This window comes from Mixophyes fleayi, chromosome 7, assembly GCF_038048845.1.
Source record: "Mixophyes fleayi isolate aMixFle1 chromosome 7, aMixFle1.hap1, whole genome shotgun sequence".
Classification (NCBI taxonomy): domain Eukaryota; kingdom Metazoa; phylum Chordata; class Amphibia; order Anura; family Limnodynastidae; genus Mixophyes; species Mixophyes fleayi.
This window is the reverse complement of record NC_134408.1, coordinates 91,661,635-91,689,182: the sequence shown is the minus strand read 5'-3', so window position 1 is coordinate 91,689,182 and position 27,548 is coordinate 91,661,635. Positions and strand designations below refer to the sequence as shown.

Genomic DNA, 27,548 nt, shown 5'->3' with positions numbered 1-27,548 from the left:
TTTTGATAAAACAGAAATAAAGTTTGTATCTTGGAATGTAGAAAGGTTTACTTAATACAACAATAAAGAATGATAACATTATTTACATATATAACACTGATTTTGCTCTATTGAGTCTCAATCTCATAAATGGCAACCATAATGGAGGATCGCAACTATATCTATCACTGGGGATACAATGGCTATGAGGCTCGGTGGCGAGGGGTGCCCGGTAAATCCCATTAATCCGCTGCACCAGCCCCCATTCTGCTCCTGTGACATAACCTTTGACATTTGCTAAATAAAATGGCCGCCTCTATATAGCACACAGGAGGTGTGCCACAAGAAAATTGCAGCTCCTATTTAGCACACTGAAACAGGTCTGCTACAAAAAAAAATGGCCACCGTTCTCCTACATTAAGGACCAAGTTTTAAAACTGTAGAGGTGACTGAAGGATTAGGTCATTAGGAACTTCCCCATAGAGGCCCACTTATTTCTTAAAACGCTCCTGTGCTAGCATCAATAAGAATGAAACAGCGCTGGTCTGACAACAGTACTAATGCTTGTGCATTCCTTGGTTGTTTTGCCACTGCCATCAAGGTTCTATTCTGGTGGACTCTTTTCCATTTTATAAATTACTTACCTGCAGCCTGCAAATCAACATACATCTGTGTGGATGACAATATATTTTATGTATAAAGCTCAGATTTCTCTGACCTTGAAAATGTAATGTAATCTGATTTCTCCCAGGTGGAACAAGGGATAACCTAAAACAAACTGTTTTTGAACTCTGATAAAACAGTATCCACACATCTGATATGGGTGTTCATATATAAAAGTTTGGGTTTAAAGCTTGATACAAGCCTTTTGTATGGTCTGCGCTTAGACATCCTGACATTTAAAATTTATTTCAAATTTGGGATTACTCAATAGAGACAAATTATGTCTTGACTCCCGTGTCTAGAGCACTCCCATGACTTGTACAGCACAAGTGTTGCTAATACTTATTATAGACTATGGAGATGTAGTTTATAGTACAGTCCCTGAAATTCACATTGGCAAATTTGATACATTTTACAACTTCTACTTCTATCAAGCTCCTCATTTTGGAACAACCTACCTGAGTTACTTGAAACTGCTCCCTATCTAAGATCTTTCAAAGCTTCTGTAACTGTGTTCTATAAGCAATTTTGTGATGTTTACTGCCTTCTGTCTGTATGTAACCTGGTCACAAATGTACGTGTTGTATCCAGGACATGCTTGAAAATAAGAGGTGACTCTCAACGTATTTCCTCCTAACAATATGTTTATAATTAAATAAATAAATAATCTACTTATACAAGGATTTGATGGTGGTGCTGCTGCTATTCTATGTCCTTTTCATTGTGCTGAAATGTAGCCTGAGGCTCTGTTCATGCACAGCATGGAATTCAAGGGGAAGTAATAGTTTCTGATCATAAACTTAAGCTGGCGGTACAATTGTCCCTTGGCTTTGTGACTTGGAAAGAGACACATGTTGCACTGTACTTCTTACAACTCTGATTAGCTGTTCAATAGTTGCAGTTAAAAATTAATTAAGACTGAGTTGGAATCCAAGGGTGCTGGAGCGTTCATATATGATGATTGAGGGCCTGATTCCATGTTGGATGTATGCACAGTAAAACAATGTGAAATATATATATATAGCCAGGATATTTTGCATAAATAAAGCGAAAGTTGCACTTGCCACTCTACGCCTGTTTAATAGTAAGCATGTGCACACGTGATTGTGGCATGTTCTCTGGAGATAACAGCCTATGCTGAGTTGGCGTATCTTTTGCGTTAACCCAAGCTCTGGTGTAAAGATATGTGGTGATGATGATGATCACCAGTATGTATCCTTACATGTTTAAAAAAACAAAAGTAAAATAATTTGATTAAAAAGCATAAATAATTACAATTAACAAACAAATAGCACTAGGTTGGGCTTGTCACACTATAACAGGGAGACACTTAGCATGGTATACTCCTGTCATAGTGGGAACTATCCCCAGCCTTCTCAGCACAGGATTAAGTTCCATAGGGTATCAGGCCTGCAAAGAAAATGTGTGCTGCCCCAGCCCTGTGCTGCATAGCAGCCAAAGCCTGTAGGAACACAGGAAACAAATAATTAATAGACCACGCCATCAAAAAAATACTATAAATAAATTCCAATTCCTTCTTTATTCCACGGTTATATTGTGAGGAATCCTCTTTTCTTCTTTCCTGAAGTAATCCAAGGGTTAAAAATTAACACTTTATTGGTAGTTATCATGATGACTGGCATATCAAGTATGCTTTAAGCCTATTTTGATTTAGCAACATTCTGACCCTATATTTTGTATCTTAAAATACAGTAGGTGCAACTCAAGATATACACATTTATGTTCAGGCTGTAATTTTGTGACATTGTCTAAATAATACAGTGTGTCAGGGAGTAAGACTGGATACACACTACAGAAAATGTTCTCCCAATGCGATATCGTTAACGATTTTTCCAACGACTGAAAGTTCCGATCAGCATGCCGATTCATGCGTACACACTATATATACGTTTTACAAGATTTACCTTCAGATCTGTGCTCTTCATCTGTCATAACCATTAGCTCAAAAGATTGTGACTCTGTAAACTCTATGGAGATCTGCCAACACTGCTGGACGTGAGTGCATACACACTGTAGAATTTACCTAAACATCATTCCATTGTTTATAGAAATTTTTAGTCCATTTATAAAATCAAACGATACAATGTGCTTTGCAACAATAAAACATGATTGTTGGAGTGTACATACTAACGCGATATCGGACAGAACATTCATTTATAATCAGGTGAAAAACCTGTAGTGTGTACCCAGCCTAAGGAATCCATGCTGCCACGATCAGCAGGATCAACCAAGTGTGTTCTGTAAGTGGACTTAGGGTAAACAAGATTCAGTTACTCTGAAGCTGCAGTGCAGGAGAGAGACAAGCAGAAAGAGACAATTCCAAAGCCAATTAGTGTCACCTTTGGGCACAAGTGAAGGTGTAAAATTCCAATAAGCCTGATAATGTGTGGGAGGTCATAAAAGTGATATATACTACTAAATGTAACTGTAAAACAAGCTATTTATTCTGCAAAAATAGCATTGTGCAATGCAGTGCCGTAACTAGCCATTTTAGTGCCCTGGGCGAGACAGGTAACTGGCACCCCCCATCTAAGTGGGAGTGTCAATCGTCGAGTGGGCGTGGTCAACCTACTGTGGGGGCGTGGCTAGCGCTTTACAAGTTCTAGACCGCACTGAAACCCCATCCCTCCCCATTCTTCTCGGTCTGGCTTTGTAAGGATCTTTATGTAATAAGCCTCCATAGAATCAAAGTACTTTAAATGCAGCTATCACATGCTAGCTGTATAAAAAAATGAATTGGTTATTAAAATAAAACTCACTGAAACAAATTAAAACACAAATGTAACGGTACCATCTGTATCACACTGCCCCTTCATCCCACTGTGCCCTCCATCACAGTTTCTCCTTTATCACACCGTGCCATGGAGCCATCTTTATCACATTGTGCCCCCTTATCACCATCACATGAAATTAATAATTATATAATTATATATATATATATATATATATATATATATATATATATATATACACACACACACACATACAATATAAAGAGCCTCCTAGTGTCCGCCATACAATACAGAGAGCATTCCTGTGACCGCCATACTATACAGAGAGCATTCCTGTGACCGCCATACTATACAGAGAGCATTCCTGTGACCTCCATACTATACAGAGAGCATTCCTGTGACCTCCATACTATACAGAGAGCATTCCTGTGACCTCCATACTATACAGAGAGCATTCCTGTGACCTCCATACTATACAGAGAGCATTCCTGTGACCTCCATACTATACAGAGAGCATGCCTGTAACCGCCACACTATACAGAGAGCATGCCTATAACCGCCACACAATACAGAGAGCATTCTTGTGACTGCGATACAGATAAATACCTCACCTGAAATTAATAGACCCCACCATTAAATTAAAAAGCCCCATCAATAAATTAAATTGACCCACCAGCACCCCACAAATAAAATAGTACCCATTAAATAATTAGCCCCCACCTAAACGTCACCATTAAATTAATAGCCTACCTCCCACCCATGTACTAAGACACCCAACCTCGCTACCCTCATATCACACATTATATTAATACATCCCCCCTTCCCTCACACATTATGGCAGCATACCCCCCCTTCCCTCATAAAGCATAGCAGCATCCCCCCCTCCATAATAGCAGCTTACATCCCCCCCTCCCTCCTTTCATAATGGCAGCTTACCCCCCCTCCCATAATGGCAGCTTACACCCCCCCTCCCTCCTTCCATAATGGCAGCTTACATCCCCCCCTCCCTCCTTCCATAATGGCAGCTTACATCCCCCCTCCCTCCTTCCATAATGGCAGCTTACATCCCTCCCTCCTCCCTCCCTCCTTCCATAATGGCAGCTTACATCCCCCCTCCCTCCTTCCATAATGGCAGCTTACATCCCCCCCTCCCTCCTCCCATAATAGCAGCTTACATCCTCCCTCCCTCCATAATAACAACACACACTCCCCTTCCCCTGCTTTGAAGTTTACCTTCTTTATTCCTGACCAGCCGTCGCTGCCTGGCTCCTCTCTGCTTCTCTGCTGCCTAGCAACGTCATGACATCAGACGCTGAGGCAGAGGGCAGAGTTCAGAAGGGTGGGTGCGGCCGGCAGTCTGAATCTGAGGTCTGTTTAATTAAAAAAACAATTCCACTCCTCACACAGAGGCCGGTGTGGGCGGCCATTGCGCCCCCTTGGGACTGCGCCCAGGGCGGCGGCACCGCCCGCACCGGCCTCGTTACGGCTCTGGTGCAATGTGATATGTATTACAAAGTGTCTGAAGAGTAAAGAGAAGAGACTGTCTATATTGAGACTATAAATAAAACGTATATAATTTATTTATCCAACAAAGATTACTTGGTGTTTATTCTTTCCATTGGTGGTAAATGTGCCATCTATAACGTCCTGCATCTGCAATACATTTGTTCTTGTTATCAAACCTGCATGTGCATGGACATATTTTTGCTACAGCTCATGGTTGAACTAAGAGTAATATCAGGTAAGAGAACACACTACCACTACCAAGCAAGCAGGGTGTCATGGTTGGCTACAGGAAATTGATCCCTAGGCTCTGCTGAACATGGCTAGGCCCACCCACGGGCGCGGAGTCTAACAGACAGGTGGTTTTCACCAGGAACCCCCACAAGGAGGTATGGTCTTAGCTGCACCAAATCTGCAGGTCGCGGTCCCGTGAGTGAGTGTATAGCAGAACGATGTGGGGGAGCCAGGTGAAGTGGATGGAGACGATGGAATCCACAGACGAGTGGTATAGATACCGGCACAACAATAATATAGGCTGATGGTCAGCAGCCAATGAGTCACTAGGAGAATAGGTGTTCTGTGGTATACAAGGAGAGGACAGAGGCTGTCACTATGAAGTACTCTGGAGATGGTAATGGAAGTACTGGAGCAGCGATAGTTCAACACGGCCAGAGACTGAGAGCAGACTTGAGTAGTGGAGGTAACCCGTGGTAACAGCTGATGAGTCACAGATGTAGTAGCGGCTCTAAGTGGTAGCGATGAGAGAACTGAAGCTGTCACAATGATGTACACTGGAGATGGTAATAGAGGTACTGGAGCAGCGATAGTTCAACACGGCCAAAGACTGAGAGCAGGCTGGAGTAGTGGAGGTAACTCATGATAGCAGCTGAGGAGTCACAGGTGTAATTGCGGCTCTGAGTGGTAGTGATGAGAGAACCGGAGCTGTCACGATGAAGTACACTAGAGATGGTAAGAGAGGTACTGGAGCAGTGATGGTTCAGCACAGGCCACGAACTGAGAGCAGACTGGAACACAGGCAAACCACGAGGAGAACAGGAACCAGAAACACAGGCTGCAGGAAGTGAGCTTGAAGAACAGGCATCAGACAGGTGAATCCAGGAGGTTTAAACAGTGCTCCAGAAGTGCTTAGCCAATGAAAAAGAGGGAGGAGGTCCTGAAGTGCAATAGGCTTGCACCTGCACAGATCTGAATATAGCTGAATGAATGAACTGAAGAATGTCTGATGCTGGGACATGGCAGTTTACAGATGAATGAACTGCAGGTAACGAGACAGGTACTATCTGTGGGACCGGAGTGTTACACAGGGATTACATGTATTATTATTATTATTATTATTTATTTATAAGGCGCCACTCAGTGTCCGCAGCACCGTACAGGGACAAACAAGTACAGTACAAGGTGGGACGGCACGGTACAGTAAACAATAAGCACAGTAACTCAGTAAGCTCAGAGCACAGCTAGAGAGAGGGGGGAGGGAAGACCGGCAGGCGCCAGAGCCCAAGAGGAATGGCGCGGATGATGGGGAGACCCCCAGAGGGGTGGGGGTAAGTTAATGCTTACTGCTTGAGTGAACACAGCAAGCCATCTGATTGGGTAGTGGAGCTCCTCTGTTCCATTGGCAAGCGGAAAGTGGGACTGAAATATTGTGGGGGGGGGGGGGGGGGAGAAGCAAAAACTACTAATGTGGATCCAAGAAAATTAAAGCTGGTAAAATAACACAGAGCTACCTGGTAAGGACCTTCAATAAAATTAGTACCATTTTCTCCAAATTCCATGGAACTTAAGGACTGGGATATCAGCCTGGTGATGTATTACATGGAGGCAATGGACCAGATAACATTCACTCCAGCCTCTATTGTCAGTGCCTCCCTGCTTTTCCATTTATACTGATAATAGACATGGGGGTAAATGTATGAATGTCCGATTTCTGCAAGTCGCCGGAAATTGGCGACTTTGCAGGTAAAATTTAAAGCGGCGATGGCTTGTAAAGGCAAGTTTGCTTTTACAAGCCATCGCCCCTTTAAATTTTCACTGCACTGCACAATGGGTCCTATTAAAATTATAGGACAAGACCTGTAGACCATTAGTTCTGAGCTGATGCAGAACTGAAGTCCTTTTGTAGTGTTGGAATGGCTGCGCATCTCTACGCACAGCAGAAAATGCACCTATAAATGGGTCCTGTCCACCCCTTTATCTTATTATAATAATCTCTCTAGAAAATTAAATCAAATTTCTATAACTGCTCTGCGCAATGGGGCACATCAGTGCACCTGCTCCATACTCTGCTAGGAACGCCTTCACTCCAACCAGCCACTGCTTGTGTAAATTTCTGCACCTGCAAAACAATGCCATCTTGTTCTGTTACCCTATGCATCTCAGGGAAAATCAAGGAGCACTTCCATAAATCGAGGTGCACTGTGGGACTGAAGCTGATTTTGCACTGCGCAGTAACTTTCACAGTAATCTTGGGAATTTTTTTTATGATTTCAGAGGGCAATAAATTATCTTTCTATGGATTTTCTTGTAAAATAAAAAATATTGTATTTGGTCCCACTGGCAAACACTTGGGGGTAAATGTATGAACATGCGGGTTCTTCAACACCCGCGTGTTCGGCGATTAAATTTCAAGTGGTGCTGCATTGTAAAGGGAAGTTTCCCTTTACAATGCAGCGCCGCTTGAAATTTAATCGCTGAACACGCGGGTGTTGAAGAACCCGCATGTTCATACATTTACCCCTTGGTCACATCAAGTAGTCGGTTTGAGCCTGGCATTTTCATATGTTCATACAACGAAGTACATTTATAGAAAATAAAAGTAAAGAGCACTTTTGCATGTAGTTTACCACAAACTGATTTTTATCTCTAACAAAAGATTTTCAAGGTTAATTTCATCTTTCTTGTAAAAATTCTGAAAAGTAATCCACCAATTCCCTTACATGAATTATATGGTCTCTCCCCTGGAACCATCTCCTTCTGTATTGTGCGGCAAATGCTAGGATGTTCTCTGTGTTGTATGTTGGGCACTGGGATGCTCTCTGCATTATATGGCGGTCACTAAAGTGCTTTCTATATTGTACGGCAGATGTTAGGATGTTCTCTGTGTTGTATGTTGGCCACCAGGCTGCTCTCTGCATTATGTGGCGGTCACTAGCATGCTCTGTATTATATGGGGGAAGTGTGAGCAATTAGACACTTTTACAAATTTGATGGGATTATAGTCTTATTCAATCACAGCACTTATCTACATAAAGGTGGCAAAGTTTCATAAATTTTGGGGCCCATGGTTTAACTACAATCCTCATTAGAACAATATAGCATATCCTGCCCTTCCACTTTATTATATAACATGTATATACTGTATATACATGTTTTACAAATGTAATTATTTTGACAGGTTTTTTTTCATAATATTTTTTTATTAAATATAAAAAGGACATACAACCATAAGGTCAAAATTCTTTACATAAAAGTTGGTTAATAAGTGGTATGGAGGACGATTCACAAACAAAACTACCACATTAAGTATATGAGAGATCTTAGAACAACGTTCTACATTAAAGGTTTTATAGCAACCAAGGGATGAAAAGATGGGAAACAGAGGGAAGGGAGGAGGGGAAGGTGACCATGGGTCCACAAAGAGGCCAAGTGTATCAGAGCCACTAGGGATGATGGTTTGATGATGGTGTCCAACTGTGAGTTTAATTTTGTACCCCTGACTTGCAAACCTAAGAAAAGAGTATAGATGTAAAGTTGTTTAGAGTCCATCCACTCATACCACTATTTTGTCTGTTTATGTACCATTCTCTTATATGTAATTTTGAGCCATTTTTTATAAATTCATGGTATGTACAGTTATCTCCTTCTCCATGATAATCCTTCTCTTTTTTGTAGCCATCCCTCATTGTTGTTCTGTTTATTTGATTTCTGCTCCCCATTTTGTTGTTTGAAAACCAATAAAGTGATCATTTGTTTGTCCCAATGTGGACAACAGATAAGAATCATTGCCTGCTGTAGAGGTTTAAGCCGTTGTATTGAATGTCGGTTTAGAGCCTAATTAACCCAAATTACCATCAGCAGGAGCTGTACTTTCCTTATTCTCCTTACTTTGCATGTCATCTGCTACATTGTCGGTAGTTGTGTTAGTAAGAGTTCCTGTGAAGGGAAATGTAGAAATTAAAGTATTTTAAAAGCATTTATACATAAGTTGTTTTTTTGTTTAAAGTGAAAGCTTCACGTATATTGCCATAGTGCCTTTTCTGTTGTTGAAGGTTGACTGACACTGTTACAACTGTGCATTCTGCTAAGCTGTAACTTCTGCTGGCAAGATGGATTCTGATGGACGATTTGTTGCCTGGGTGGATCTAGTCATTAACTGAAAGGGAGGGGAGGACCACTGTGCTCAAGTCACTTTAGTAACAATCATTGAGATAATGGCTAGATGTGCTCTGTAAAAAACTATTTTACTCAAGTTGGTGTACAAGTGTCAGCTCTGCATGGTTACTCCACTCTGAAAAAAACACCTGGCAACCTATAGCCTATATACCCCAGCACCACCTCTCTAAGACAGACCTCTTCACTTTCTATACCTTGTCAGATGCCCAATCACTATCCCTTCTGTAATACAGACCCAGAATAGGAAAACATGATTGATTCTTACAGCCACCAAATCCCAGACTAGTGAGTAAATAATATGTGTTAATTTACATGTGTATGTGTTTTTCCAAGTTTAAATTCTAGGGAATAATACAGTTGGATTAATGTTCATTATTAATTCCAAGTTTGTTCTGGCAATTTTGTAACTGCTATAAAATGCTTGTGTGATTTGCCCCCTAATGTGGCCAAGGGTACTTTTAATGGATAAAAAAGTGTGGTTGTGTCACAATCTTACCTGTTCCCTGTACCAGCGTACCAGCCGACACTTGCATGTGTTAGCATCACTTGACTGCAGCCGAGAGGCGGGGAATTCAAATCCCTTTTACTATTTAAACTTGCTCTGACAATTTAGCAGTGTCAGAGCAACAAGTTACCTAGCTTGTCTGACTCCTGGATCCTGTGTGCTCCACCTGGTGCCCTGCTCTGACTCTGTGCCCTAAATTCTGCTGACAGTCTGTATACCAGTTCCCGGCTGCGTTGTCTCTCCCATCTGCCCCCTGCCTTATACTTCATTGACTGCCTCTGCAGGGCCATCTTAACAACATTATGGGCCCCCAGGCAAAGCAGTGCACTGGGGACCTATATATATATATATATATATATAGATATAGATATATATATGTGTGCAAAAGAAATAAGTGATTTTACACACACATACACATATATATATATATATATATATATATATCTATCTCATTTTTTTTTACATGTGCTCACTCAGCGTCCTCCATTCTGCACTCGCAGTGAATGTCGGGTGTGATGATGTCATCACGCCCGACATTCACTGCGAGCGCAGTATGGAAGAGGGGACCAGGGAGGGAGCCGGATCGCCACCTAACCTGACCTGAACGGTCAGGTGACCGCAAAAGGTACGTTTTTTTATTTTTTATTTTTTTTTACAGGATTTTTATTTTCATTGAGAGTCCTGCCTGGGGTCCCCGGGCACCTGCCCATCGTGCCCAGTCAGAAAGACGGCCTCTGTACAAGTTCCCAGCTTCGTTGACTCTCCCATTTGCCCCCTGATTTTGTACCTCGCTGACAGCCTGTTTATCAGTTCCCGGATTGTTGAGTTCACAATTTTTTCCTGAATTATACCGCAGGGTTATATCTAGTGGCAGGTCAGAGGACCTCAACCTGCAAGTTCTCGGCAGCTAAGCCCATCCTGCCTTGCGATGTTTCTTGGTGAAGACTTAGGAAATAGTAAGACTCTGCACTCCTGGTTGGCCAGCGCCAATTTAGATTAACACGAAGAATCCTAACATCTCTGGTTTGTTACAGGTTGGTTAATTAATGGGCAGGGCATAGAGCTAAATGATTTGTATCTGTATGCTCTATATTTCCAAATCTAGCTCTGAATTATCCCTTCTGGGTCATTCCACATCAGATCACCCAAAAAAACATGAAATGTCCACCACCCATCTCAGATTTCTACGAAAAGTTTTTAGTTACAAGAGGATGTCAAAACAACTATTTCTGCCAAATATCTCGAATGTCTGACAATTACCGTATTTCCCCATGTATAAGACGCACCTTTTTCCCCAAAATTTTGGGTCTAAAACCTGGGTGCGTCTTATACAGGGGTAGTGGGGATGCAGGGGGAAGGGAGGATCGAGGGGGAGTGGGACAGCGTTACAGTGGCAGCAGGAGGGGATCCAGCAGGCGGGGGACAGGCAGAGTGGCAGCGGGGATCCAGGAGGAGGGGGACAGAGGCACAGTGGCAGCGGGGGGGCGATTGCAGGGAGAGTGTGCTGCCCGGCTGCTCTGATCACAATCAGAGCAGTCAGCCATTACTCTCTCCCTGCCTTTTTTGACAGCTACTGTAATATGTTTTATATTTTTTTCAAATATCGGGGCCAATATTAAGGTGCGTCTTATACATGGGAGCGCCTTATACATGGGAAAATACGGTAGTTGATTAAATATTGATTTTTCAATATATTAAATAATTTACTAATCGCGGCTTCTTTATCCAGTTTAATTGAAGTATTACGGGTGTTTATTAAGGAATCTACACAAAATTTGGACCCCTAAGTAACTCTCCTTTCTTAATACAAAAATTCAAACCAAATTACTTTATCTGCCTCATGTTTTGCTTTACGGCAAAAACGCACGTTTTTCGAATATCATTAAAAACACTAGATTCAATTGACATTAGGGATCCCATTTTTTGGGGCTGTTTAAAAAAGGTATAAATTACTACCACAAAAAAAATTAGCTGGGTACTCTGTTTCATAGTGTAGAAAAAAAATAATGAAGTGGATGCTCGATTACTGCTGTACAGCATACATAATTTACACATTGTTAAAAACCATACCAAAAAAGTGAACTAAACTGAGACAAAACTCCCATACAGGGAAATGAAACAAACAGAAACTGATTGGAAGGGGATTCCCTTTAGAGAGACCAAAACTGAAACCTATCTAAGGAAGTACTGGAAGGCAGTATAAACTTTCTGCTGACACTTTAAGGAAAATTACAGACCGTTACAAGTTCCAAACAAGGGAAAAATAATGATTGTTGACTCAACTTCAGTTAAGGGCTTAAGTTACGTTAAAGGTTTTAAATGGTTTCTTGTGTTAATTATGTATGCGGTACAACAGTAATCGAACATCAACTTCATTATTTTTTTTCTCCACTATGAAACAGAGTATCCTGCTGATTTTTTTGTGTGGTAGTAATATATACCTTTTTTTAAATACCCCCAAACAATGGGATCCCTAATGTGAAATGTAAAGTGGTCCCAGCTATGTAATCCAATGGTTTTTGAGTAAATAGTAATATGGCAGTCTGTATTTAAAAGACTACCAAATGAGCAGCTGCCATGATTGACTCTTTCTGTGTCTCCCTCTCTCTTTCTCTGGAAAGTTTCAGTTTTGGTCTCTCTAAAAAGAATCCTCTTCCCATCAGTTTCTGTTTGTTTCATTTCCTGTATGGGAGGATTATCCCATTGCCTCAGTTTAGTTCACTTTTTTGGTATGGTTTTTAACAATGTGTAAATAATGTATGCTATACAGCAGTAATCGAGCATCCACTTCATAATTTTTTTTCTCCACTATGAAACGGAGTACCCGGCTGATTTTTTTTTTTGTGGTAGTAATTTATACCTTTTTTAAACACCCCCCAAAAAATGGGATCCCTAATGTCAATTGAATCAAGTGTTTTTAATGTTATTCGAAAAATGTAATGCAAAACATGAGACAGATAAAGTAATTTGGTTTGGATTTTTGAATTCGGGAGGAAGAGTTACCTTAAGGGCCCACATTTTGTGTCCATTCCATAATAAACACCTGTAATACTTCAATTAAACTGGATAAAGAAGCCGCGATTAGAAAACTATTTAATAAATTGAAAAATCAATATTTAATCAACTAATTGTCAAACAGTCAAGATATTTGGCAGAAATAGTTGTTTTGACATCCTCTCTTAACTAAAAATTTTTCGTAGAAATCCGAGATGGGTGGTGGGCAACCCTGGTTGAACTGACATGGAATGACCCTTCTAATATTTATTAAATTCTAGACCAGAAATTACATAGCCCATACAACATTTAAGATTTAAAACTGTGTGTCATCTGCATAAAGATCATACTGTATCTGAAACCATCTTTTCTGATTTAAAACGTAAGCGGATGTATTTTATTTTAATTGTAGAGGAAAACTGTTTAGGTTCAAGCTATGCAACATCCCCAGGGACCTGTCACTTTCTATCCATGGTTTGGTATGTAATACTATGCCACATTAATATGCCTTATCTCACTACTATCAGTTCCCTACATAAAATGTACAATGTACAGTCTAACCAGCAAGAGCGGTAATTTGGTTTTCATTTTATCAATATACTTTGCATGTGTATTGTATAATAGTTATTAGAGTTTTTATTGTATTGTCTATAAACCTGAGGTGAATGGGACCTCACAATTATGATAATATGTTGACCTTACCATCAATTGTGCTCTCCAGGTCAATTTCACCAAAAAGGAACTTTATCTTTTCTGCAGCATGATCTGCATTAGAGGAGCCATGGACTGCATTCTCCAGTACATTCTTTGCAAATAAGCTCCTCAGGGAACTAGGAGAACTTTTCTGAGCTTCAGTGGGATCTGTGGGGCCCATCAGAGATCTCCACTCCTGCACTGCATTTTCTTTGCTAAGGATCATCATTAAACAAGGACCCCTGGAAGAAAATGAAACAGAAAAACATTCAGGGCCTGTTTCATCTTCAGACAAAACAAACACACAACTTGCGTTTAATAAAATGAGCATGGTACTGTACTTGCATTCTCCAGTTTCCTCAAAAAATAAAGAGTTTTAAAAGAAGAAAAAAGAAAAAAGAAAAACGAGCACAGAACTTGATCGTATTCAAATATAAGCAGATCTCAATATACGGTGTAAGTATGCCCTGGTTCGGTGGTAGTCGTTTTCACGCATCTGAAAACACTGACACCGAAGAATCCTACAAAAAAACCCTTCATATTTAAGTGTTTGTTTGCGGGGTCCGGACATTGCCACTTTAAATTCTAATTTCTCTAGGTCGCTCTGTTCATTGATGTGTAAGTGAAGTGCCGGCTAGACGTGTCTTTGGTTTCAGTAGCTGTCAGTATGGCGCTGCCTTTGGAAACGTCAGATGTCGCTTTGCAGGAAAATCTTGATTACATCCCTGTCGGTGTCAAAGTCCTCTGTTTTTTTTTTTTTTGTAGGATTCTTCGATATCTGTGTTTTCACATTCGTGAAAGTGTACCACACCCCTCTGGTTAACGTTACTTGCCGTATAGAGATAGATAAAACAGAGTGCAGGATACGCACATGCATATGTGCATATAAAGGCACATCAGAACGTACGCAAAAATATATACACTGTTTATTATAAAACAAATGAACAACTCTTTATATTATAAACATTTATAAATATATTTGTAGAATTTTTTTTCCATTTTTTTTAAATACATAAATCAGGATGTTCTTAATGTGTACCGTACATACAATGAATTTCTATAGTCTATCTTCCTTTCATGCGTATGTTATGTCCTATATACTGGCACATATACGTGTAGTTTTTAATACAAAGAATATGCTATGACAGTCATCACTATTAGTCGGCACTTGCATCTGCCCTGGAGATGGTGCAAATGATATGGCTAAAAAAGCGTACCAGGACTCGTAGCATTGGCACGCCCTCGGCACGCTCTTACTGTACAATGCCTATGTTCATCCACCCCTTCCCTCACCCCTTACACACTTCAAGTCGTAGGCAGCCATAAGTGTCACTTTCGGACATGAGTTGCATGTAATTGTGTACATTGGCATAAGTCTCGTTCTGACGCATGTGCAGAGTTATTTCACACAAGATACGACACGCAAAAAGACTTACATCTCAAGAAGAATCAGGGCCTCAGTAGTCACACTGTGTTAGAAAACGTTTTTTTTTCACTGGAGATTGGGTTTCACCCTATTTACCAAGGACAAAGGCCAAGAAAACCTAATCGCCGGTGATTGCCTTTGCTGGCCACCTCCTGTGAAAGCCTATTTAAGAAGGATCATGGCAGTACCTGTACTGCCTCAATCCACTGATTGTAATTGCCATCTCAGAATTATTTTAAAATTGTTAAAAAGAGGAAAAAAAGCTTTAGTTAAATAAAGCATTTTTTTCAATTAAAAGTTATTTTAAAATTGTTAATTTTTATTCTGTTTTTAAAAATAAAACAATTAAAAAATAATCTGCCACTGGAAGACCAAGAACGGGCTTCCAGTGTAGGCCATGGTGATAGAGATTTTCTATTGCTGCAACATGGGGCGATAGAAAATCAATTCTATTGCTGATTTTTGTTAAACAGAGCCCATAATATAAAAGAAAAAAAAAGTACAGCGCTGAGAGTGTCTCAGGCTCTAAAGTCAATTAGGACACCAACACAGATGTCAAACATGAAAAAAACTATTTATTATACAATAAAACCATACACATATGTAAACTGTAAATAATAGCTGATTAAGAAATTGGAGGGCAACAGGTAAATTACTGTGATTAAAAAGTGTGATGTAACCACAAATGGGAAACAAGAGCTAATATAACCATATAGAGTAAAATCAAGCTAAATAAAAGCAGTTAGAAAGAAAACTAACTACTAACTAAAAAATATTGTCTCACTGTGTAGGCACCAACCAAAGTCTCACAAACACAGGCCATAGTCACTTGAGTCCGACTAACCCACCTGCACATATAGTTGACAAGCTGTTCATAAAATGGCTTCCCCTTGTGTTCTTTGTAAAATTCCTCAGCCATCTCTTGGCTCAAGTTAGTCTCCTTTATTTGAGAGATGTTAAAACCAGAAGCTTGAATCATTTCCATGATTTCGACTGTAAATATAGTTTGAGCACAATTAAATTTTAATGCCACACAAAAACGTTATCTAAGCATGAGCCTTTCAGAAGGCTTTGTTTAATACTCCTGGATAATAGCGATTTATGAGACATTTGATTAGTATAAATAACAAAAGAAGGAAACAAGATGTGCCAATTTACAACTATTTATAATACTGTAATAAGTAGCTTTGGAATAAGTTTTGGTATTGTGCCATGCTGACCTGTCTTCTGCCTGATATTTTTCCATCTGCAGCAGCTTCTACTGTCAATTCTCTTTCACATGATATAAGTGTTTCAGTTACTCCTATATTTTATGCTTGTTTTCACAGGTTCATTTCTACCTTTTTTGTTTATTGTTTTGTACTGTTTTACCCTGTTTAGTCTACTGTTTGTACTGTGTACGGCTCTGCGGAAACCTTGTGGCGCCTAACAAATAAAGGATAATAATAATAATAATAATAATAATAATAATAATACCTTCTGATTCGATACATCATAACTGTAGAACCCATGGTCCTGGGCTGCATTAGGCCCACAAAGTCATTTTTTGAGGCCCATAGGACAGACACAGCACATCCCAGGATGCTGGTGCAGAAATATCATCATTATCTCTTACTTGGAAGGTGCCACAGACAGTCATACAAAATACAAATTACACATAAAATAGTGGGGTTGATAAAGGAGGTGCATTTGTGAGAAAGAACTTAGAGAGGGTCCTGCTCATGAGAGTTTACAGTCTAAATAGGGAGAACAATGCCCTAGGACCTAGTGGGAATATGACTGTTGCTTGTAGAACATGCAGAGGGAGGTGGGTTTTGAGCGCGTGCTTAAAAGACTGGCTGGGAGAGTCTGGTCAAATTGTACAGGAAGTTCCATAAGTTTGGAGCAGGTTATCAGAGAGGATGCAAGACCCAGATCAGAAGTAGATCCAAGAGGGCAAAAGAGAGTGTATTTTGTAATGAGATGAAAAATATATGAAGAGGAGCAGTTGCTGAGAGTTTTGACAGTGAGAGTTAATAATGCCAGTGTAGGGATTTGCAGAGTGGTGCAGCAAACGTTGGATGGCGAAAGAGAAACATCACTACAGCAGTCACGGAACTCAGAGATGGTTAGACTCATTGCAGTCTGCCTGATTTGACTCCACCCACCATGCAGGTGCGGACTCTAATGAGATGAAGGTTTTTGCCAGGGACTCCCCTCCGCAAGGAGGATTGGGCTTCCCTTCATCCCACAGGTCGCGGTCCTCCGGATGGGTACCAGGCAAGACTGACAGGAGAAGATGTTCTAGTCGACAAGCACTGACCAGAAAAGTACGGGTACATAATAGCAATTACCAGGATTAGCTGAGAAGCAAGTATTCTGTATTCATAGAAATGAATACAGGATACCAGAATAAAAGGTTTAGCTGAGAAGCAAGTAGTGCTGGATACCAGGATCTGTAGAAGAGGACTGACTTCATGTAGGCAGCGAGATATACAAGCATGACTCCATGCAAATAACTGGAAAGACAACTAATATAGATAAGGAGGCTGGTATTGAAGCCAGGGAAGGCCCAAGATAACAGAACTAGTAGTATGAAGTAATGCAAGGAAAGACTCTGGTTCTGGTGTAAGGCTCCCACTCGAAGAGTTAAAGGAGAAGTATGATGACGGATAGTACCACTGGAAATGTGACTGCTGTCAATGGTAGTAAAACCACAGTAAGAGACCACTGGTTCACCAGATTGGAGGAGATGATGTTCCCTGCAGCTCTGGAATCAATGAAAGCAGAGATTGTCTGCAACCCAGAGGGGCAATGGAGGAAAACAGAGATGGAATAGATGTTTTGACTGTGAGAAGTAGGAGAGTGCTTGGAAGAACCTAACCTGAACTCTCCCTAACAGGTTAGGATCTGATGTTTCCTGAATGCTTGAAACAAGCCGCAAAGAATTGACCAGTCAGCACAATAAAGATAGATTTTTATTTAACCTCCTCTCCTATTCCTTAGGAGAGAGTCGATATTGATGAAGCTGCATAGATTTGTCAAGAGCAACTAGTATGTGGAACCATGGTGCTAGCTTAGAAACTGCCGAGCAAGTTGGTTCTTTCTCAAGGGCTCTTTCTCCCGGTTACACAGAGAAATCAACTTACACTGAACATACATTCTTGATATTTTTTCCGACAACCCCTGCCAAAAGGCTGCCACCAAAGCCTCATTTTCTTCTGAACTACCTTCTACTAAAGTGTGGAATTGGATTACGTATTAACCCACGCAGCGTGAACCTTGTCGAAGCTGGAGGAGGCAGACTGGGAAGGACCGCATTCATCAAAAATTCTGCAAAAGGAAGCAATGAAAAAGGCACAGTCTTAGAGCAATTGGTCACTTCATTTCCATAGGAAAGAGGCCCAGGCTAGAGCTTGGCCCAAGAGCAGAGAAACAATAAATGCGACCTTTGCCCTTTCAGTAGGGAAATTGTGAGGAAGCAGTTCAAATTGGCTGAAACATGTAGACCCAAAACCTGCCAAGCTTTTGTTTTTTAATCAGTCGTGCTTGTCGGGAGCAGAAAGACGCAAAGTGGAAGAAGGTGTGGAAACAACCACAGCAGCAGGAGGTTCGGGTACAGCCAGAGGAGGAGGATTACCCAGAATATTATGGAGTGCAGCTAGCCGGGTAGACAGGCCTTGAAGGCACTGCAGCAACTTAACTTGAATAGCATCTTTTCGGTCTACTCACAGGACCGACAAGATGCATTTCCAAGGAAATGGGTCTCTACAGGAACCCCATTTCCTTGGGCAGTGGGTGTCCTGTAGAGTCCATGGTGACCAGATTTTACTGTCACAGATTTCACAGGGATGGTTAGACTCTTTTTGCAGTCTGCCTGGTTTGACTCCACCCACTACAGAGTCACAGAGTCTAATGAGATGAAGGGTTCTGCCAGGGACCCCGTAAGATGGTTTGGCTTTCGCTGCTTCACCCTGCAGATCGCTGTCCTCCAGATGGGTACCAGTCGAGACTGACAGGAGAAGGTGTTCTAGCCAACAACGAGTGACCAGAATAGGAATGGATACAGGATAGCAGGGTTCCAAGTTAAGTTGAGAAGAAAATGGCACAAAATACCAGGTCGTACTGAATAGGAATGGATACATGATACCAGGATTAGCTGAGAAGCAAGTAGTGCTAGATTCAGGAGAGCAAAATAATCCAGCATTTTAGAACGCTACAGGAGCTGAAAATCGGGCACTATTTTTCTAAAACAGGTGCCTTAAATAGTTTAGATGATGAGGGAGAGTGCCAAGTAATCAGCCAAAGACTGAATAGGGAAAATTATAAAAAGGTCTGTGCATGCGTAGACCCGAATCCAAGATGTCGGCCCGCCAGTGCTTGGCGAAGCACCGACAGAGGATACTGGGTGCGGCGCAGGACGCCATGCCAATACATGTTTGAAGATCTTTTGTATACCTTTGTAACCACTGAAAAACAAAATAGCATGTGTCAATGACATAAAAGGCCCAATAAGGAAACAATATAATATAATCATAGTGTGTGCGTGCATATATATATATATATATAAATAAATATATATATATATTTATATATATATATATATATATATATATATATATATATATATATATATACACACATATATATATATATATGGAAGGGAATTTAGGAATATTTTACGATCATACTACTAGATCACTAAAAACATTTCTTCAACAGTAGGGCAATAACTTGGATATAAAACAGATTAGCATGTCACTGAAGGGCATTTTGGGAACAAGAAAAGAAAGGCTTTTAACAATAGTGTAATTCTTAGGAAAACTGACAGTTTTTTTATTTAGGGGGGGGAGGGAATAAAATTCTCTCAAACTTAGCCTTAGTTTTACCCCCAGGCACCAGATTACATGAAAGAGTGCATGAGTTTAGTTCTGCTTTGTTTTAGGAAATGTTTTACATTCATATTATGCATATCATTTAGTTAGAACTATTTTTGTTCAATATGCATTGTAAATTTTTTTCATCTTGAATCCAATTTAATAACGTTCTGTCTTTTTGTTCCTAAAGAATTGACGTATCACATAGGCTTGGTTTTTAGAAGTCCCCCTTTCCCAGTACTATATTCTACGTATTTAAAATTTATAGACAATTTAACATTTTATTGCAGCTTCCACAAATGAGTACAATCTCTGGCCCTCAAAAAATGTTGAGTGCATTATATAATTCTATGTGATCTGTCTGTACAATAAGTTCCTTACTGTACAGTACTAAATAATACATTTGTGCTTTTTAAATGGAGTTACATTATCAATATTATTAGTAATAAATGTTCTACTGGAACATAATTTATTTAAAAAAAATGTTGTGCTCTCAAATATTCAAAGTGTAATAGATAAACAGACTTTGTTGTCCCTAAACATAAAATACAGGTAGTGTGTTTTGTACTTTTAAAGTGAAAAACAATATAAGGGGTCACCCGTAAACGTCCGTATCTGTCTTGGTAAACTTTTAGATAAGTCATACATTTTTTCAAATCCATTATGCCCATTGACAATGGCTAGAAATTTTAAAATAGGTTATAGCCTATATTGCACCCCAGAGTGATTCTACAGGTCAAATAGAATATTCACACAGAAACTATAAAACATGCAGACACCCAGCTTTACTATTTACAAAAATGTGCCTATTTCCTGCCTTGTGCAGCCCTAAAAAACTGACTCTACTGTACACCGCCTACTTTTGTGGGATTGTGGTTTTAACTGGAAATGTGCTTGGCAGAAAGATTAAGAGATAATTTTAAAGTGCATCCTACACCTTCTCCTCCATTAATACTTTTCATCCTCTGGAAGGTGCAAAAAGCATCTGACTAAATTACAGAGTTTTGACATTTTCTGGTTTGGCGAAAAATGCTCATAATCCCCCTCTAAACAGGTAAAGACAACCCCCTTCAATCTAATCTAACTAATCTTACCCTACATTGTGGAAATGGCGTAAGCACAGCAGAATCATCTTGAAATATTTCTACCATCATACATTTTTGTTTGATCCTCATTACTGCTCACCTTTGTGTTCTTCCAATGCATCTGGTTTAATAGCTGCTAAGGTGTGCTCCACTGGAAAGAAAAATTGAATTTCCTTTTCTGCTTCATCTGTGGATGAACTTCCATGGATTTGATTAATTGCACTCTCTTGTGGAGTAAACTGAGCCCGCAAGCTAAGAGCAGACACATAAATACAACAACATTAGTCCAAGGGCAAGCCAGAGAGAGATTACAATGCCCTGCAATTAGCTGTTATATATATACATATACATGACAAATGTGTGAATTTATAGACTACAGTAACATATTGGTTAAAGGCAAAGGTGGAGTGCAGAGATTTCCCTGTGAAAATACTGTCCTCTCACATGATATAACATTATATATTGCAGTGTATAGATAGATAATTTCTGCACTGAAGATGATATGACGTATTATTGGATGCAGAATCAATAGTGTTAATATCACTAGATGCAGAAAATCCTTTCCTAGACATATGGTGACATCCTTGCTTACGAATGAAATAAAACATTGTTTTTATGATGGGTGGAAAAAGTCAGAACACACAGCACGTTAAAGTGTAAAAATCTAAACAATATATAAATATTTTTAGTTTTATAGAAATATCACATTCTAGGTCCATAACTCAAATAATTTAATATATCTAAATAAATCCCAAGTAAAAATATAAATAAGATAAAATGCTAAAAGTTTACAAGTCTATCATGGCCTTTTTGTGAAATGATATCAAACATCCAAATCTTTTACAAACCTTTCAGGTTTTTCATTCAATGCTTGGGTAATATTGGCAGGTCCTAACAAATCCCTCCAGTGTCTTACTGCATTTTCCTTTACAAGTGCTAGGGCGAGAACAGGGCCACTGAAAGAATAAAATGTCAACATAGCACATTTTACATTAATTAAAGTTATATTCCTTTCAACAAGCATGTGGAGTAAGAAAAAAAGGAAAAAGAAAAAAAAGATTGGCATTTATTAAGGGAAGTAAAATAGCATTTCACCTGATCATTTGCTGCTCAAGGGCTGGGTAGTAATCTTCATTGACATGCTCCTTGTAGAACTCACGAACCTGATGTGTAGTCAACATTATCTCCTTCTGCATTGCTATAGAGAAACCTGCGTCCCGAATACTTTGCAAAACTTCATCTGAAATATATATTAAGCAAAGCATCTGAAATTAGGTACAATGTACAAACTCAGCCACGTTGCCCTGACACCATCTCTAATAAAAAGGCAGCTGTTACAGTGAGCATCTTTCAAACACTATTTGTGAAAGCAGCAAGAGTGTGTTAATCTAGCGTTTACTACTATTGGTGTTCAAGCATTCTCAAAGGTATGAAACAATTTATATTTAAATGCTTAATAAATAAATATTCTATTTTTGTACCCTTCCTATCCTTCAGAACCTCTGGTCTTATCAATGCTAAGGTCCGCTCGGGGTTTCTTGAGGTTGATTCCTCTGTGAATTGTTGCTGAAGTTTATAGTTGGGGAAGAAGAAGGCCAGTTCTCTGCTAGCTTGTTCCCGGTCACTGCTCCCATGTACTGCGTTATATAGGACTTCTGTGCCATACTGCGCTCGCAAGCTGTGAGAAACAAGTTTATTTTAATAAATTAATTTATTTAAAATAATTGATAGTACAAAGTAGAATAAGTTCACAATATACATTGTGAATGATAGATATACAGATATATAATATTACAGAGCTACACAAAACATAATTACAACTAACTTTATTAGGAAGAAACAAGATTTTAAGATGTACTTCTTTACAGAATAATTGAAAATACAGGTGACAACTGGAGTTATAGTGAGGGTGGTGTCACAGAGGATGACTTATCATAAAATGAACACATCTTAATGCATCTTGTGCAAAGCTTAGACCTAGTGGTATGCGAAGCTAGAATTATAAGACGACATGGTATATTGAGAAGCGCTGTACAATAATAATTATCTGTAAAAGCAAATGGTGTGACTATTACATACCAGCAGAGCATTAGTTATTCCAAAATTTCCCAAATCAATTCACTTTATCTTGAGTTATCTTCATCGGTTACACTTGAAATAGAATTTAACAAATGGTCCCAGAGATAATTATCCCATGCGGTATGTCTTCGGAAAAAAAAATCAATCTACGATAAGTAGGTTTCTATCTCTAAACTGATAGCTTTATTGGAATGTTTTGGAATAAGTAGTGCCCTTTCTGTACTATAGAGGTAAACTATAAAATATATATGAGCAAGATATAATATATGTAAAAATTATGATAACCAGTGTAGCTGAATATTGTTTGGTCCATGTCTGTTGTTCATTTTATTCCCACACTATATAAGATATTTTTAACCTTTTCCATCTGGGACCTAGATTATGTCTGTAAGGCACCATTGCAATAAATGGTTTACATTTTAATTAATAATGAATGTTTTTTAATGACACTGTACAAAATTGAAATATATTATCGTTAATTATAGAGAAAGGTAATCTGAGGACTTCTACAAACAAATAATTTATTTAATAACTTGCTTATTAATCAGTTTGCAGAAAGAGGGTTATGGCGACCTGAACTAACCCAACACATATTGTGCTTCCAGACTTCTATGTTAAAGTCGGCTTGTCATCTATACACAGTGGAGATAGTTATATGTGGGCTAAAAAAAAGCCTCAGTGATGTCACTAGTCCCTAGTGAACTAATAAGCTGCGTTGAAAAGATTGGTTTAGTTAACAAAATGGCTGCCTCCACAGTCTTCATCCAATGACTAATTTAAGAACTTTGGAACTAGGTCTACCAGACACCTGCTTCTATTCACTCACCTTTCAGGTTTTTCCTTCTTGGCAATTTCCACATCAGTTGGGCCAATGAACTCCCTCCACGCAGGGATCACATCCTCGTCTGCCGTGTTAGAAATGATGAGGACATGGCATGGGCCACTGGACATGAACTGTATTAGTTCCTCAAACTTTTCCTGGTGAAATAGATAACAGCTATATTATACTGGTGTGTCGTCTGTTAAGCTGTCAAAAGTAAATGTTAAACTCTAAAAAACATGCATATACATTAGGAGTTAATGTATAATATGCAATACATCAATTTAAGTGTTTGTCAGTGCTCATTAAACTCTTATGAATTTCTCACAGAAAAACTGGTAATTCATGCTTGTCATACAAATATATTGAGGTGCTAATATATTAGACATTCACTACTTTAGTGTGTCTGTTGATGGGGGTAGGGCACAAAGTAGATAGCTGTGCATCACTATGTATTTGTATTTTATTGAATAGTCTTAAAAGCCCCATCTAAAATTAATTTAAACCTATTAAATTCCCTAAAGCTTCAGTGACTATGGTGGCCCCCAGCCATTCAAGTACATTTTCCAAAACACCACTTCAAAATATCCACTTCGACCACTGATTACGTCCCAGTCCACTTATAAAAAACACATGCTCTTCCAGAGGCCCTATACATTAAATGATACCTTCAAACTTCTTTCATTGCTTGTGGAAATGCAAATTTGTGAAAGGGCTATGGCCATTATTTGCATGTATGGGCCACTACAAGATATGCAATGGCCTCTTTTTAGAAACTGCTGACACACACCAAATTATTGATGCGGTTTGGTGGATATTCCATACAGAGAAAAGAACATATTTGTTACACAACAACATGAATCAGTTTTATTGGTATTGCAGATCAAATTTCCTCACATTTTTAAAGGACTGCATTTACTTTTATTTTCTAATATGACACTACTCAAACTGACGTAAGTTCCGCTCAGCATCAGCCCCTTTAATTCTTATTGTAAAGAGTACTCACCTCTCCTGCTCTGTGCTGATACAAGTCTCTAGCTTCAGACTCTGTCATAATCTTCTCTTCATTGGCCAAGATTTCAAACCCAGCCTCTTGTATCTATAACGAGCCAAACAGTCACATGATCTTTTTTCATTCAATGTACAGATGATCACTGGCAATATATATATATATATATATATATAGTTATGGATATGGATATAGATGTAGATGTAGATATACACACATATATATCCAGTATTTGTAGTCCTCACCTTCATAATTATTTCATCTGCCTTGCCATGAGCAACAACATCAGGTTTGATGATGGCTACTGTATAAGATTTTCCTGATGGAACTATAACAGGACAGTAAAAAGATGACATGAGTAAGAGACAATAAAATTATATGTAGACGGTACACAATTTCCATCCAAAATGCAGGTGTAAATTGCATCTAAAGGAGAGACACATTCTACATAGTGTGCGGATTCGGACACATCTCAGCTGCTTGCCATCATTAGCAGAAAAGGAGGAAAGAAGGTCCTGCTCACCACAGTTTACAATCTAAAGGGAAAGAGGCAGACAAACGGTTGACACATGGGGGAGAGCCAATTTAAGGCTATTTGAGGGCAAGATACCTTGGATGGAGATGGAGGATGAAAGAGGGTGAGGTATACTACATGGTGAAATGGATAAGTGAAGGACTGGTTGGCTTTTCTAAACAGGTGGCTTTTCAATGTTCATTTGAAGCTATACAGGCTAGGGGATAGTCTGATAGAGCAAGAGAAATCATTCCACGGGTGGGGGGCACCACGGGAGAAATTTTGGATAAGGGAGTGAAATGTATTTACCAGAGGGGAGGAAAGGCGACGTTCACTGGCCGATCAGGACGGGCAGGAGGGAGTTTTTATGGAGATGAGGTTGGAGATGTAGGGAACAGTAGATTTGGAGAGTGCCTTGTATGTGAGGGTGAGGAGCTTGAAGAGGATTCTGTAAGGGAAGGGGAGCCAGCGTAAGGTTTCGCAGAGTGGGGAGACAGATGTGGAGTGGCGAGATAGGAAGATAAGTCTAGCTGCAGTATTAAGAGTAGATTGAGGAGGAACAAGATGGGAGCGGCAGAGGTTAGTAAGTAGAAGGTGGTTGTGGTCGAGACAAGAAATGATCAGTGAGTGGATAAGAATTTTGGTGGCATCTTGGGAGAGAAAGGGTCGGTCTGATACGGGCGATGTTGCGGAGCTGGAAATGACAGGATCGGAGAAGAGATTGAATGTGAGGGGTGAAGGAGAGGGAGAAGTCAAGAATGACAACCAGGCAGCAAAGTTGGGAAGCAGAGGAGATAGTGGTGTTGTCAACAGTGATAGAGAGGTTGAGAGGGGAGGAGACTCTTGATGGAGGGAAGACAATGAGTTCAGTTTTGGCTATGTAAAGTTTGAAAAACTTAAGAATATCCATGAGGGAAGGGGAGAGTGGAATGTGGTCTGCATAGAGGTGGCACTGGAGGTCAAAGGAACTGATGAGTTCACTCAGGGAGGAGGTGTACAGAGAAAAAAGCAGTGGGCCAATGACATAACCCTGTGGGACTCCTACGGGTGTGTGGGGGGGGAAGCACAAGAGATGGTGGCTGGAGGAAAAGAAAGGTGGAGTTACAGGGGTTGCAGAAGAGTTATGGTTGGAGGAGATTTTGTGTCTGATTGCCTCCTTTTTATTTTGAAAAATGAGAAGTCAGTGGCAGTAAGGGAGGAAGGGAGGGGAGGAGGGGAAAAGGAGTGTGTTGAAAGTGAGGAAAAGGCAGCGGGGATTGGAGGACTGTTAAGAGATGAGAGACTTGATGAATGATTGTTTAGTGAGGGAGAGGACGGAATTGTCGGATGTGAGGATGAATTTAAAGTAAATAAATACGCCTAGGAATGAGATTTCCTCCAGAGGCGTTAAGTGGTATGTGTGCATTTTTTTAAGGAATCGGCATAATTTGGAGTGCCAAGATAGATGACTGAGACACGTTAATGGATGGGGTAGAAGAGACGGACAGAGTTAACTTTAAAGGAGGAGAAGGAAAGGGAGGGAGATGACTGGCGGATAGGATGCCCACCCCACCACCTGGGCAGTCATCAGGTCTGACAGAGTGGGTGAAGGAGAGGCCCCCATTGGAGAGAGCAGCATTGAAAGCAGTATCATTAAGGAAGAATTGGTATTGAACAGGAGTAAGGAGACCTGGTGAAAGACTAAAGGAGTAGAGAGAGGAAGGGGAGAGAATGGACTAGCAAATGAGTGGTTGAAAGGTGCAGGAATACTACGAAGGTGATCAGGGGGGAGAAGAAAGAAAGCAGTAGTAAAATGTATGTAAAAGATTGACTGAGTGACTGAAGTGCGTGAGACTGACTGACTGACGTGCGTGTAATGGAGGAATGGTACAGAAGCTTATAAGGGGAATAACAGCAGCGTGAAGTCTCCCCATGCAAATATGCCCAAAAGATGCAAAAATGTTAAAAACCACAGTGCCATTTATGACTCACACACCTTTCCATTCAAATCATATATTGCACAATGCAGGTTGTACACTGTACAAGGACAGAATTAATTGTTGCATGCATTTGGTATTTATGTACTTGTATGTATATTACACATATGTATGCATCAGAAAGGACATATGGTACTTTTCATAAAAAGAGTGGTATGCTGCCCATTACAATCCTGTGTCTTCTCATAATAGGTCCCATTTAATATACATATCCTATTACACTGCTTACATTTGGAAACCCTTCTCCCTGAATGGAAACAGACATCCTACCCCAATTATC

General features: G+C 39.8%; 2 protein-coding genes across 2 annotated transcripts in view; one reads left to right on the top strand and one right to left on the bottom strand.

The window, feature by feature from the left end:
- Positions 1 to 27,548, top strand: part of VPS8 (VPS8 subunit of CORVET complex) — a 361,642-nt gene that overhangs the window by 77,889 nt on the left and 256,205 nt on the right. The window lies entirely within an intron of this gene.
- The window catches only part of NME9 (NME/NM23 family member 9), a 40,795-nt gene continuing 21,603 nt past the window's right edge, over positions 8,357 to 27,548 (bottom strand). The window contains exons 7-16 of the mRNA XM_075178589.1: positions 25,024 to 25,106; positions 24,776 to 24,868; positions 23,776 to 23,927; positions 22,352 to 22,548; positions 21,966 to 22,110; positions 21,719 to 21,826; positions 20,971 to 21,122; positions 15,778 to 15,922; positions 13,513 to 13,745; positions 8,357 to 9,071 (exon numbers count right to left, since the gene is read on the bottom strand). Coding sequence (XP_075034690.1) covers positions 8,974 to 9,071; positions 13,513 to 13,745; positions 15,778 to 15,922; positions 20,971 to 21,122; positions 21,719 to 21,826; positions 21,966 to 22,110; positions 22,352 to 22,548; positions 23,776 to 23,927; positions 24,776 to 24,868; positions 25,024 to 25,106 — 1,406 coding nt within the window. The 3' untranslated portion in view covers positions 8,357 to 8,973. The remainder of the gene's footprint in view (positions 9,072 to 13,512; positions 13,746 to 15,777; positions 15,923 to 20,970; positions 21,123 to 21,718; positions 21,827 to 21,965; positions 22,111 to 22,351; positions 22,549 to 23,775; positions 23,928 to 24,775; positions 24,869 to 25,023; positions 25,107 to 27,548) is intronic.